Below are 14,037 nucleotides of genomic sequence, written 5' to 3'. Positions count from 1 at the left end.
AAACTACTTCTAGATCAGTGTCTGATCACAGAATAGAAAATTACACTTTAAAAGAATTCATCCTACAAATGTGGTGTTTTTCTTACATCAAAATTCCATTAAAAAGGGTTCTTTGTATAAGTTCTGTTATCTTCAAAATAAATGTGTTATGCATAAATCACATATCAACTATAAAATATTAATTCTATCAAATAGTGGTTACCTGCTCAAAGAATCCATGCTGCTCATATGCTATAGCTGTTGCTGTCTCAGGAAATTTGCACCGCTTTTGCCATAAACCTGCCCACATATCTTCCTCTTGTAACAGAGAATAAAGTTCAGCAAGGGAATCCAAAATTTCCTGAAAAAACATCAAGTAATTAATATATAGCAAAAAACCTATAAGAGTCTTGGTGAAAGTATTTTTAAAACACAGCAATTTAATGGCAATTTAAGATTGAACCAATTTTAGAAATTTAGTTTAACTATAAATATCTAACGAAAAAATGCGGTTACTTACTTGTTGAGGTGGAGTTATACTCTCCTGCTCATAAAATTCAGTTGTCTGTTTGGGTTTAATTTGAAGACTCAGACCTTTTTCAAAAGCCTGGTGCTCTAGCATTAATGTAGAACGGAACCAGAGATTGTGGGTTTTTCCCAAGTATTTCAGCACACATGGTCTGATAGGAATTGGAGGGACACACTGTGACATGGCTTCCACAAAACAATTTAGAGCACTTGGCTGGCAATCCCTTTGGACTTGGTGACTACCACTGCATAAGAACGGGCTTATTTCACCTGCAAGAGCCTGAAATAAAGGTATTGGTTTTTAGATCATCTCTCAAAATCAACATATTGCCAATATCTCTTCTTTCACAAAGCTCAGTAATATTTTTGATCATTTACTCTATATCAAGATCTATTGGTTTCCTTCGCCTTTTAAAAAATCTACCAAGGCTTTCTTTTTTCTTTCAGGGATATTAGCAATGTAAATGCTGAAGAAAATAAAATTTAAAAACAAGAGCTAAAGTTACATCTTTCTGAAATACCAATATTTAGTCAAAAAGTATTTTTAAAAAAATCTCACATGTTGCTGTCGATCTGAGAGAATTTTCCACAATCTTGCAAATAGCTGGATCCAGGTCTTTTCTGCTAATGTTGTTGAAATATGGCACAGCTGAACAAAGGCACTGAGCAATGCACCAGTCTATAGATGGAAAAAAATCTGACAACAATTAGCTCAGCTGGCCAACAGTTTTTACCATGCAGACCACTGAATACAAAAAACTTCATGCTATTAAAACACAAGCTGTATAAGATGTATTTTTTTAAAAAATCAACAAAATCTAATGAAAATATCATGTTTCCAACAGTTATTATAATGAATATAAATTAAATCTGAATGAAATTCAATAAAATCACCTCAAGACCTAGTTTATAGGAAATTATTTCTATATAGAAATTTTCCTTCCATTATTAATAAGCTTAAATAAATTTTAATACATATTAATGTATCTATCAAGCTTTTTTTTAAATATACATAGCACATATTAAAAACACAATTGTTTCTTTTGAACTCATTTTAAATGCTTTTATCATATTTTCCCTTCTATTTCACTCCTGACTCAAGCTATGCGGGAGGAATATAAATTCTGGCAAGTCTAACACTAAAATGGAAAGCTATGTCCGTCATTCATCAACCAAATTTAGCCAACATGAGGAATGATGCCCATCAACAAATTAACTACAGGGTAATGAATATTTTTTACCACAACAACCCTATAAGACCTATTTCATTCACTGCAGTAAAATACCCACACTGATAAATTCAAAGAGGAATTATGGAAGTAAATTCTATCTACCCCAAATAAAAATTTTTATAGTATACTTTATCCTGGTGACGATATTGCTAAAAAACCAAAACAAAACAACATGGTGTCAGTCCACAAACATTCATAAGTGCTTATTATATGTCAGGCATAAAAAAACAAATGGGGCAAAAACAGCTCCTACCCTCAAGGAGCATACATTCTAATGCAGGGGTTCTTAACCCTTTTTGTGTAGTGGACCTTTTAAGGAGTCTGGTGAAACCTATGCACCCATCCTGAGAATAATGCTTTTAAATGCATAAAATACATAGGATTACAAAAAAATTAATTATAATGAAATAGAAGTATCACAATACCAAAAAAAAACAGCCTCACGGATCTCAGGTTAAGAACTGCTATACTAATGGGGGAGACAGCATGTAAATAACTAGGTATACAGAAGATATATAAAGAGTAGATTATGGTTAAAAAAAAAAAGCCATTAGCTACCAGGGAGTGGAGGGGGACTGAGAAAGGCCTCTTATAGAATGTAGAAATTTTGGTGATTCTTAAAGGAAGCCAGGAAAACCAAGAGGCAAACTTGAGGGCCAAGTATTCTAAGTGTGAGAGACAGAAGATAGGAATGTTATGTTTGAGGAATTACAAGTTTTCCAGAGTAGCTGGATCTTAAGAGTGCACAGAAAGGAGTAAAGAGTAAGTAAAAAAGAAGAGGTCAGGTTCTGATGAGCTTTAAATACCAAAGAGAGGATTTTATATTTGATCCTAGGTTGAATTAGATGGCTTCTGAGGTTCCTTCCAATTCTGAGAATCTATAAACAAAATTCCCCCTATTTTATATGAAAATATTATGTAGTACAAGGGGTAATATAAATATATTCCATATATGAACACACATTCTCTCCTAATTCTTACCTACAAACATAAATAATTTATGGCTTTTATCAGTTCAAATCTCATACTAGAGAGGCTTTTAAAAAATTTAGCATACTAATCTATCCCATCTTTACCAACAATTTTTTTCTTACTTAAAAATAGTACATATACCACATTAGGTATTATTATTATTAGACAATTTTTCCATTTCCTACCACAATAGGAATTGAGGAAATGACATAGTAAACCTGTCTTGTAAGAATCTGTCCTCTCCTCCATCAACAGACAATATAACTAACTTCTACATTATTTAAATAAGATGATCATTTGAGAGTTTTCCAGGACTACAAGAGTGAATCAGGCAAGTCAAATGTGAGATTTAAGAAAGATCAGGTTTACAATGGGATGATATCACTTCAGGATTTTACAGGCTTTTCAAATAAGAAGTTGCCATTCCAATATACAAACCTTAACTTCCCGAAGAGAGTCAAGGAATTTATCATGTCTGTTGGTCAACATGTGCAACTGGTTACCAATGTCTTTTTCCGAAAGTTCTTTGGTTTTAGGTGTGCTAGTCTGATCTCCAGGAGCTAATTCAATATCTATCTCCACATCCTAAATCAAATAAAATTTTTAATTAGTTAGATTAAATCCGGTGGACAGTATTTTGTATAGCTCCTGCTGAAATCTTGGCACTCAAAAATTCTTTGTCATCTTCTGGAAGTTTATAATCATAATTTCATTCACTATGATTTGGCTCCCTAAAAATACATTCTTCTTATTTTTTTGGAGGGCATAATTTTTCTAATCCAGATAGGAACAATAAAGTATTTAAAACAAGTCATCAAAATAAAACAAATAAGGTGGAAATTAAAGCAGATAATAATCAGACCTATAAAAAGTAAGAATATTATTCTTTAAACTTCAATATGTGAGAAATTTGCTTAGCTGCTTTAGTAATTCAGACATAAGTCAGGCATAATATAATATTAAACCGATTTCTTAAGAGAAAAAAAATGTTTCAGCTTGGCTATCCAAAGGTTTCTGGATGTCATAAAAAGTTCAATTTCCAAAAAGTGATTCTGCAAAAACACAAATAAACAAACAAAAGATCCTTTTCTTCCCTTTATCTGCATTATTATCTCAACCCTAATATTACTATTTGCTACCAATCTAAGTTGGAACCACTTTTATCTTAAAAGTCTCACAGAATTACAGGATTTTTAAAACACTACACTTTAAAAGCCATTTTATAGAAGAAAATTATTTTTAAAAAACTAAGATAGGTTCATTAATATTCACAAATACTAGAAAAAATTTTGAATACTCCTGCTTCTCCCACAAATGCACAAATGCCCTAGATATAAGTTAAGGAAAAGACTGAGTCCCATCTCAGTAATAAAAGAGTGCTCCTTTTATAGGAAAAAGACAAAATATAGAAATTAATCAACCACTTTAAAAAAATTACTTACTCATCATTAACTGGTTTCCTTAAAAAAATGGACTTTATGGCTCTAAGTCTATGATGCAAAGATCCTAATTCTCAAATATATCTGGTTATATTTCAGTGAAGCCAGTGTAGCCACATATAGGTTATCAAATGCCTCACAGCAATGTCTAATATTTTGGTACAATCTATTTCTTATTCAGAAAGAAAACCAAAAAGTCCGCTAAGTTTAATAATAAGAGTAATAATTTATATATACAGTGCTTTAAGATTTACAAAATGCTTTACAAGTCATCTCATTTGATCTTCACAACAACTCTGTGAAGTAAGTGTCATTATTACCCCCATTTCCACAAATGAGGAAACTGAAGATGAGAGAAGTCAAGTGGCTTCCCAGCTAAGTTCACACACTAGTGTCTGAGGCAGGATTAGCATTCTGGTCTTGAGCCTGGTACTGTCTTCATTTGTTAATGCTAGACAACCATAAAACAAACACTGAAATGGTGTCAAGGATCTCAATGCCAAATGGCAAAATGCTCAGAAACTGAGAGGAAAAAAAAAATCAAAGCCTATCATTCAGGGATGGAACATGTGTATGTCTCTGACCTAAAAATTTTATGACTGCTAAAATTTTCTTTTGGAAAAAAAACTTCAATCTCTTTTTTAAAAATGGATTAATAAAACTAATCTTACCTCTTCTTTGGATTCACTGTTCTCTCTTTCTCGAGGTTCCTGTTTGACATGTGTTACCATGGCAAATGCTGCCCGATCATGACTATCAGCAAGGTTGATAACATTAGTGATAGATGGGAGCATAGCTCCTTGACAACTTGTACCAATTGTAGTGTTTCTCTCACATACTGCCAACAGGAGCTAAAAAAATATTTTTATTAAGAAAAGAGAAAGACAATTTTCATTTTAAATGGCATTTTAGGATGTATAAATAAATGTTTAACATTGCCAAACGAATCTGAATTGAATCGCTTTACCTATCATTTTGTCATTAGTCAAATTTCAAACCATTTGGTACATAGAGCATAATATGGTACCATCTTACCTTTCTAGCTAGCCTAATCATATTGCTCTCCTACATACACTCTGTGTTCTAGGCAAACAGAGAAAAATATTTATTAGGGAAACAATAATTTATTAAGCAGCACCCACTACGTTCCAGGCACTACACAAAGCACTTTACAACTATTAAGTCATTTGGTCCTCATTTAATCCTAGGGAGTTGGTGTTATTATTATCCCCATTTGATAGTTTAGGAAACTCAGGTAAAACAGAGGTTAAGTGACTTGCCCAGGTCACACAGCTAGTAACTATGATTTGAACTCAGATCTTCCTGACTTCAGGCCCACTGTTCTAACCACTGAGGAACCTAGATGCTTCTGCTCTCCAAATATATCCTATATTCCCCTTCCTTCTATGCCTTTGCTCCCAGTTTCACTGCGCCTGAAATGTTTTCCCTCTTGCTCCTTTGTCCTATCCATCCTTTAAGGCTCAACTTAAATGCCACCTGCAAGAAGTCTTCCCAATTCCAAATTATTCATGACCTTCCTTCTCCAATCTCACTCATTATCCAGTAAAGCATTTTGCTGTTATGTGGCCATCTCCAGTCATCCTGATCTATATCTTGCCACTAGACCCACATGGCTTTGGGGGAGAAAGTGAGGCTGGTGACTTGCTTGCACAGCCCTCCTCACTCAAATCCAATTCACTTGCAAGTCATGGCACCATCTTCCTGATGTCATGGTCTTCTTCGAAAACGAAGGACAAATAGTAACATCTGTTATGTATATTGGTATCTTATTCCCCTACCAGACTGCAAACTCTAGGAAGGGATCACGTCTTTTCTATATTCTCTCTCTCCCCTACCACCTAAGTAGTGCTCTGTACATAGTTTTATAATAAAAGAAAAACCCTGAGGTGGAGGGGGTTGGAAGAATCACCTATACAATTATAAATATGGGATTTTTCACAAAACCAAATACTATAATGATATACTGGATTATTATGCCACACAAACCACTTCTGTGTTAGTAAGTCATTGCTAACAGCTCTGACTTTCTGCTGTCTTTTATCAGACTAAATACTTAGACTTAAAATTAACTTGCCATTTTACTTAATACAGATAAGGGGACAAATAGAAATTAACTTTCCTAATAGCCTCAGTAATTTTTAAAATGAGAAACTGAGGCAAAGATAGATTATACAAATTGTTCAAGGGGTAAAATTACTGACCAAAAATGCCTGAGGATTCTCCTATCCCATGCTAACAGGTAAATCATTACCTATAACCTTAATGAGAACATCAAGGAACCCACTTTTGTTAATAAGAACTAAAGAGAACTGATATAACATCTATTGAAACTCCTACTCCAGGCCTGCACAACATCCAGTCTGTTTTACATTCTCTATGGTTTTTGCAGGCTGCCTGAAATCCTTTGGCGCACAAGCAGCCCTATGTTGTGCAGGCCTGCCCAAAGGGAACTCTGCATAGTCAGTTTTGCTGAGGGACTTGCATTTTCAAGGGCTGCCCGAAGCCCTTTGGCAGGCTGCAAGAGCACGCAGGCCATAAGTGGCTTGCAATGCTGTGCAGGCCTGTCCTACCCTATCCTTATGCTAGACTCAGCTTCTAGGAACTGAACCATTTCAAATAGTTTTTAATATAGATTCCTTTGCTCAACAGCATTTTAAGAGTTCAAAAGGGAAGACTCCAGAGGGTTGGCAACATCATGACATTAAAGGATACAGGGATTAATTAGCTTGGTGATACTTTGAGAGTTTAAGAGCTGAATGAGATAATGCTCAAATTCCCAGCACTGGAATAAATTTTTTTTAAAAATAATTTTCACACTCAAGACTCAACAAAGTTTTGGCTATACAGTGAAGAAAATTATGTAACATTCTAAAAGATTCACAATTTAGAAGCAAAGCTTTTTGATATTACCTGAAAGAAGCGATTTAAAAATGCATTTGACAAACCACTGTAGGAATCTAAAACGGTTTTTTGAAAGTATTCAAAAAATAAATATATTGGGACATCATTTATTGTTAAAATTTGTCTTAGATCCCTATTTCATTTAGCACAGCCATTTTGGATTAAATTAGCAACAGGATACATAGCAGAAATGTTTTTTCCTACAATTCGTTTTCATCGTAAGAGGGCAATTTGAGTTGGCATTTTTAAGGTTTCAATACACCACCAAAAGCATCATACAGTGCTATCTACACTTAAAATACTGGCAAATAAAACCTGGTTTGAAATTTCCTTTATGATGTCTCTATTTAAACATGGCTCTAAATGCTGTATTTCAAGTATGTCCCAGTAATACCACAGTTAAAAGAAGTTCTTTCTAACAGCTTTTAAAGTGCACTTCAGCAGCTAATTCTAGCACTGTCATGCAACAACACAAAAAAGTCTTGAGATTTTAAAGCACAGAGTCAGTCGCAAGGTTATGTCATCGATCCCCAAATTCACAGAGTTCACTCCATCCTACCTCAATGCATTGCTTGATCCAAAAGTGGTTTCCCATGGCCTCCCAGTTCTGAGAACAAGTCACATAAAGCAAGCGTTCATAAACACGACGCTTCATGGAATTGTCAAACACTTCAAAAAATTTTGCTCGGATTAGTGGCTGAGCACAACGTAAGCCAGAAAGGAAGGCAGGCTCTAGTTTAGCAGTGAGTTCACTTCCAGAAAGGTTCTCATCTCTACAGTGAAAGAAACATGAAGGCAGATTTTCTTTTTTAGGGTTATTATTTTATTATCTTCTTTATGAGGATTTCTTTTATTCCTCAGTCTATAAACAAACCAGCAGCAAATTCATCTACTTTCAAATGCAAATAATCACCAAGTTCACTCACTTAAATGGCTCAAGTGGCAATTAGATAGTGCATTCAGTAATGTTCCCTACTGTAAGTTTTTTGATTTGGCACTTTAAAGTATTCTTTCAAATTTACTCATTGCTGGCAGATGAATGAATGGGAACCAAATAGGTACAATACTTGATTAATTGATGTAATTACCTATAGACATAGTTAACAAGGTCTAAGAACTGGGCATTTAATTCAAGGTCTTCTGGAAAACGTTTTTCAATGTAAGTCATCATTTTCACCAACAAAATGGACTTCTCACGAAGTGTAGGTGTCTGTGAATTTTTAAAAAGAGAATTAATTTTCTCAATTTGAAAAATAATACACCCAAAAGTATTTCATTAAGTACAATGGGGCAAGGTTATCTTCCTAAAAGGAAAGATGTCTTAAGAAGGCCCTTGTAACAATGGTTTTCAAACATGGATGCTTAAAATTTTCTAAATGCTATGTTCACTTTAATGTAGGATGCATCTAACTACATGGGTATGCGCATACACACACACACACACACACACACACACACACACACACACACACACACTTTGAAAGATGACAAGTCAATCCAAAAGCTAGTTATTTAGAAATGAACTAATGAAATATTTAAAAAAACAAAACAAAACAAAACACTTAATTACCAATAGGCATGGATATCTCAGTAACCAACTAAATCATTCAGCTTTATATCCACAATAGACAAGATCAAAGTCATATTTTAAAGAAAATAATCATCTTTCTTATGCAAGGCCATCACTGAAATTTTAGGAGCTGCTTCTGCTATGCTGTCCTTAAACTTCCACCAATAAGAATAACAACAAAGCTCATTTTAACATAAGTTAAGTATTCCATTGAGGTGAGCAGTAAGATTTAGACCAACTAAGATCTTGCTTTCAACATAGTTCCAACATGGACTATACTGTAGAAAATACTGACTCCTCTAAAAAACAGATTATGTGAAGTTAAACACAATAATTGTAACTTTTAATCTTGGCTCAGGGTAAGAGGTGAAGAATCTTCCTCCTTTCAACAGAGAGGCTAGTGATTACAGGTATGAAATGCTACATGTTACATTACAGTCATTATTATTAATCTTAATTGACAGGTTTTTTTTGTTAAAATAAAGTGCTCAAGGGTACGAGAAGTGGGTTAGAATAAGATATCATGATATAATTTATGCAAAAACAAAAAGCACCAATAAAATTTACTACCTTAGTTTTTAAGAGAGAAGGAACCGTGAAGGTAAAGATACTATATTTGAAGACCTCTGTGGAAGACTATGAAAATCTTGCAACTAAGTCCACTGCACTGATAGAAAGCAGTTTGATAAGAATAGATCACAAAGTTAAGAATAATGCCACCATCTTATTTTACTAGCTTACTTGACTGGCTGCCATAGGGGAATTATTTTTAACCCATTCTTCTACAGTTTTGACCACGGCACGAAGAATTTTGGCATCAGTTGATTTTTCAATTAGGGATGTCAGAATGGCCTGAATAAAGTTCTTCCTCATTTCCATGCTCATCACAGCAAGACGAGTTTTCACAAGGTCCAAGCTCAACATAACCAGCTCACTTGTCCCTGCTAATGTACAGAAACAGATTATATTAGAGAGCGCAGAGTTTTATGGTTACAAATAACTAGTTATCTTCACAGGGAAACTTGGGCCCGAAACACACACGTCTCCCCACTCCTCCACCAGCCAAGCCGCTACATTTAAAACTGGAAGAAACCTACTAAAATTTTCACTTCTCCAAAACAGCTTTTAGCTCTCTTCCTCCAACCCTTCAGAAAAGATGAATAAGGGGAACCACAGCTAGTGGAAGGCTAGTGGAGCTATGAGATGAAGTCTATACTGGGGAAAGGAACAGGGTTAGAGGACAGGGAGGCAGAGATGGAGAAAAGATTGATCTTACACATGAAATTGGGAGCCACACTATATAGACCCTGAAACTGTACTTGTCTTTTGAAAGACAAAGTACTCAAGGGCTTCCACGTGTTGTATTTAAAATTAGGATCGGCTAAGCCCTTCATTTTATAAAGGAGCAAACTGAGTTACTGAGAAGCGATTTGCCCAAAATCACACATAAGAGACCACATGAGGACCTGAACTCAGGTCCTCTGCCTCCATAATAAGTGTTCTCTCCACTATACTCTGCCCAGCTGCACTGCAGCTTCAGCTGGAACTGGTGTTCGGTGCACAAACCACACACACGAATACATAGCATCTATTTGAATGTCTGTGGATGATGCTTCCATTACTGATGACGACATGACAGAAATAGTCCCACATTATTCTACTTCAGCAGGTTGAAGCATTTTTGACTACACGTACTATCTAGTGGTGAATTTTCCTGAGACACTCAAATATAAAATTCCTGTAGTTTTCAACTCTCCAATTATCAAAAGATTATATACGAAAAAGCTACTTTTTGATATAACAACTTAAATTGTGGTTTTCCCTAGATATTTGGAACCTGATACTTAATATGTAATACACTTTCATCAGTTTTTTAAAAAAAATAATCAATACAAATTTAAAAAATCCATTATTATTGAGGGGCCACTCACACAGCATTCTCATTTTCATTGCGACATTACCAAAAGGGGTAAGGTACCAAATGTGTTACCTGTGTTAGCTTCTGCAGTTCCTGATGCCGCCTGTGGATTTAAATGCTCTCTAACCATCTTCTGCAGAGAACGCATGAAAACTGAAATCAATCTGTCTATGTAGCTAGGGTTATTACTGCAAGCAGACTTTAGAATCATCAAGGTACCTAAAAACAGTAAAATGTCCCCATTTTGAGAGAAAGATACACAACAAGTAATATGTCTGCAATAAAGAATTCAACAGGAATAGATAAAAATCAGCAACAAAATGTTACTGAATAATGTATCAAAAGATGTTCTAAAATGTTAGCATTAAAAAGTCTACAATAAATGGCATACTCTATAATCTAACCTTATCAATGATTATTTCACATGTGTCAAAATCATCAGAAAAGAAAACTTATTTTACAAGATGCATAGTAATAACTACTTTCTTCTCCAATCATATCAGCAAGTTAAGGGCAGAGATTATATATTATTAAATAATTTACCTCCTCCAAGTGCTCCACACTAAAAAAGTTTGTTAAATTGAATAAAATTTCAAGTATCCAAAATGATAAGCTTTTTCATAATATACAGATAATACATACAATATTATATCAAAAGATCTTTATCTTTCCTCCATTTCAACTCAACAAATATTTCTTCAGTGCTGGCCCTTTGTACAAAGCACTGTCCCAGGTATTGAGGAAGAGAAAGATAAATAAAATATGGTCTCTAACCTCAAGAGAAGAATTAGGGAGTTTCACATTTGAACTAGTTTATAAAATATGGTTAGGATTTCAACATGTCAAGTTTCCCCATGTATGGGGAATAATAATGTGAGGCAAAGGCAGGGAGGAAAGGAAACTAAAGATGTTTTCCGAGAATGGCAAGAATCCCAGTGTGACTGAAGCACCGAGTATACAAAGGGGATGATGTGAGAATAAGCTTGAAAGGTCATCTGGTGACAGCACCTTGAAAGCCATGTTAAGGTGTTGAGACTTTATTCTGTAGGTAATAAAGATTCACTACAGATCCTGAAGCAGTGGAATGACAGGATCAGATGATTAATCAAAAGATTAACCTAGCAGGAGAGTGTAGAAGATACTGGATATGGAAATTATCATTTAAGGGAGAGTTCAGGAGAGCAATAATGGCTTGTCTTAAACTACTGAGGTAACTCTGGTCACAGAAACTAGCTGACACAGGCAAGAGATATTCTGGAGACAAACTTGAGAAAATTTGTTGACTGAAAATGGGAGACAGCAAATATGGGAAAGGCAAGAGGACAATGCATTTCTGAATGCCAGCGACTCAAAAGATCATGTTGATGATTTTTTAAATCATAAATCAGGAGGAGGAGCAAGTTCTCAGAGAAAGTTCAGTTTTCAAATGAGTTTGAAGAGAGAACAAGACCACATTAGGACCAGTAATACCAGGCCACCTGCAGCTTCTACCACATTGGTGCAATGAACCCTATTCAGGAGTCTATATTCTCTGCAACAACAACCAATTTTCACAGATTTGCTCACCAGCAAAAGCAAAGGAACTCCTAGGCAATGGGATTATAAAGACAAAAACCTGTATAAAAATCTATGAATCTGAGAGGAGGAAAGAATGGTGGCAAACATTTATTTGAGAATCAAAAAAGGAATTAATAGATTAGCTACTGTGGTGCAAATACACTATAGGCTGCCAAACCAGCTGGAAGAATCTGATGACACAGAAGCAGAGGCAGAAAACGAAACTGTTACAAGTCTCTGGCTTTCCAATGTAACCAACCACTCAACCGAAACGTCTCTATTCATATTTATGATCTCATAACTGCCAAATCTAATAGCCAGATCTTAATCCTAATTTTTTTTTGTTCTCCCTCAACCATATACCTTTTAGTATAAATCACCAGGAAATTATCAGCATTAAAAAGATACATGTAGCAAAGTAGCTTAGAATCATTCTACTCCAATTTATTTTTGTACCCAGCTTATTATCCAACTACAGCTCTTGCCTGAGGTATATGTATTGATGGACTACTTAATGGGCTTCCCCTCCAACTCCTTATCATAATCTGTGCAATATTTATTAGCCATTTTTATTTTTTTCAGTATGACAATCCCTTGTTAATCTCTAAATCAATCTTTGAACTGAAGAAGCTTAGTAGCATTTCAGAGCTCAGCAAAATTAATACTATGTACTCAGCGAACAGGAGTCTTTCATGTACCTCCTCATCCATAGAGAATCCCTCTTCTATTTATGTATGCGTTCTATGCTGTCATGACACTGGAAAATACTACACCTCCCTGTCTCATGACTCCCTCCTTGATAATTCAGCAAATTGTTAATAATGTTATCTCTGTGGTCTTATCATAGCAATTTCAATATATGCATAGCAATCACCTTGCTTGACAAGACCTCATTTGGGTCTACTAAACCAAATAAAGCATAGTAAATGTGGAGTAAAAATGGAGCTTAAATTTTTCTAGCCCCATCACCTATGTGACTAGAAAATCATCTATAAAAGCCTGCCTGTTTCTTTTTCATGTTTTCATCAAGGATACCCTCACTGTATATAGAGACAATTTTGATAAATATTTTATAAAAACAATAAAGGAAATGTATGGGTCAATAACTTTTTCAATCATTTTATTTTAGAAAAAGTATCACTGGGGCAGGCAGGTTGCACAGTGGTTAGAGCACCAGCTCTTAAGTCAGGAAGACCTGAGTTCAAATCCTACCTCAGACACTTGACACTTACTAGCTGTGTGACCCTGGGCAAGTCACTTAACCCCAACTGCCTCACACACAAAAAAGAAAAGAAAAAAAAAGTATCATTTGTTATCTCCATTCTTTTGAATCATCCCCCTTTCAAGATAGCTTGAAAATCAATTCCTGAGTAACTAAAATTGTTATCTCTAGCACTTGGTACCTTTGGTAATGAGTAATTTTCAGAATAGTAAAATGTAGTCACCTTCATTATTTGCACTGCCATTCAGTCGTCACATCTCCCAACTCTTTTCTTGTTAAGTGTATTCACACTGTCCATGTGTCATATTACTGAGTAATCAAACACCTTTGGGCTCATTCAGTATTTGACTCCAGGCAACATAAGATCATAAGATTCAGAATAAAAGGAGATTCTCAAAGGTCATCCTTCAAACTCCTTCATTTTACATGTTACATTGTTGGGGGTTTTTTCCCCATCCTCCCATACCCAACTTTGGTCCAAAATAAATGCTATGAAGATAATATGCTGGAAATTCTTAAGACTTTCTCTTCTACTTCATCCTCTACAACATATATTGGCACATCAGCTACACGATGCCCTATTTGCTTATGCTCACACGAACACTACAAGAGATGACCAAATGCTCCATTAAATTATGTTGCCTTTGGGAACACAATGAAAAAATTCCTCCAACTCCTTTATTCACTACTCTGAGGAG

General features: G+C 35.0%; 1 protein-coding gene across 1 annotated transcript in view; it reads right to left on the bottom strand.

The window, feature by feature from the left end:
* The window catches only part of TRRAP (transformation/transcription domain associated protein), a 170,470-nt gene that overhangs the window by 82,564 nt on the left and 73,869 nt on the right, over positions 1-14,037 (bottom strand). Inside the window, 9 exon segments of the mRNA XM_078152903.1 lie at positions 203-340; positions 500-787; positions 1,067-1,186; positions 3,150-3,296; positions 4,822-5,001; positions 7,632-7,845; positions 8,161-8,282; positions 9,384-9,586; positions 10,633-10,779. Coding sequence (XP_078009029.1) covers positions 203-340; positions 500-787; positions 1,067-1,186; positions 3,150-3,296; positions 4,822-5,001; positions 7,632-7,845; positions 8,161-8,282; positions 9,384-9,586; positions 10,633-10,779 — 1,559 coding nt within the window.

This window comes from Phascolarctos cinereus, unplaced genomic scaffold, assembly GCF_003287225.1.
Source record: "Phascolarctos cinereus isolate Bilbo 61053 unplaced genomic scaffold, phaCin_HiC Scaffold_4;HRSCAF=312, whole genome shotgun sequence".
Classification (NCBI taxonomy): Eukaryota; Metazoa; Chordata; class Mammalia; order Diprotodontia; family Phascolarctidae; genus Phascolarctos; species Phascolarctos cinereus.
The sequence above is the reverse complement of the archived record's forward strand: the minus strand, read 5'-3'. Positions and strand labels throughout refer to the sequence as shown.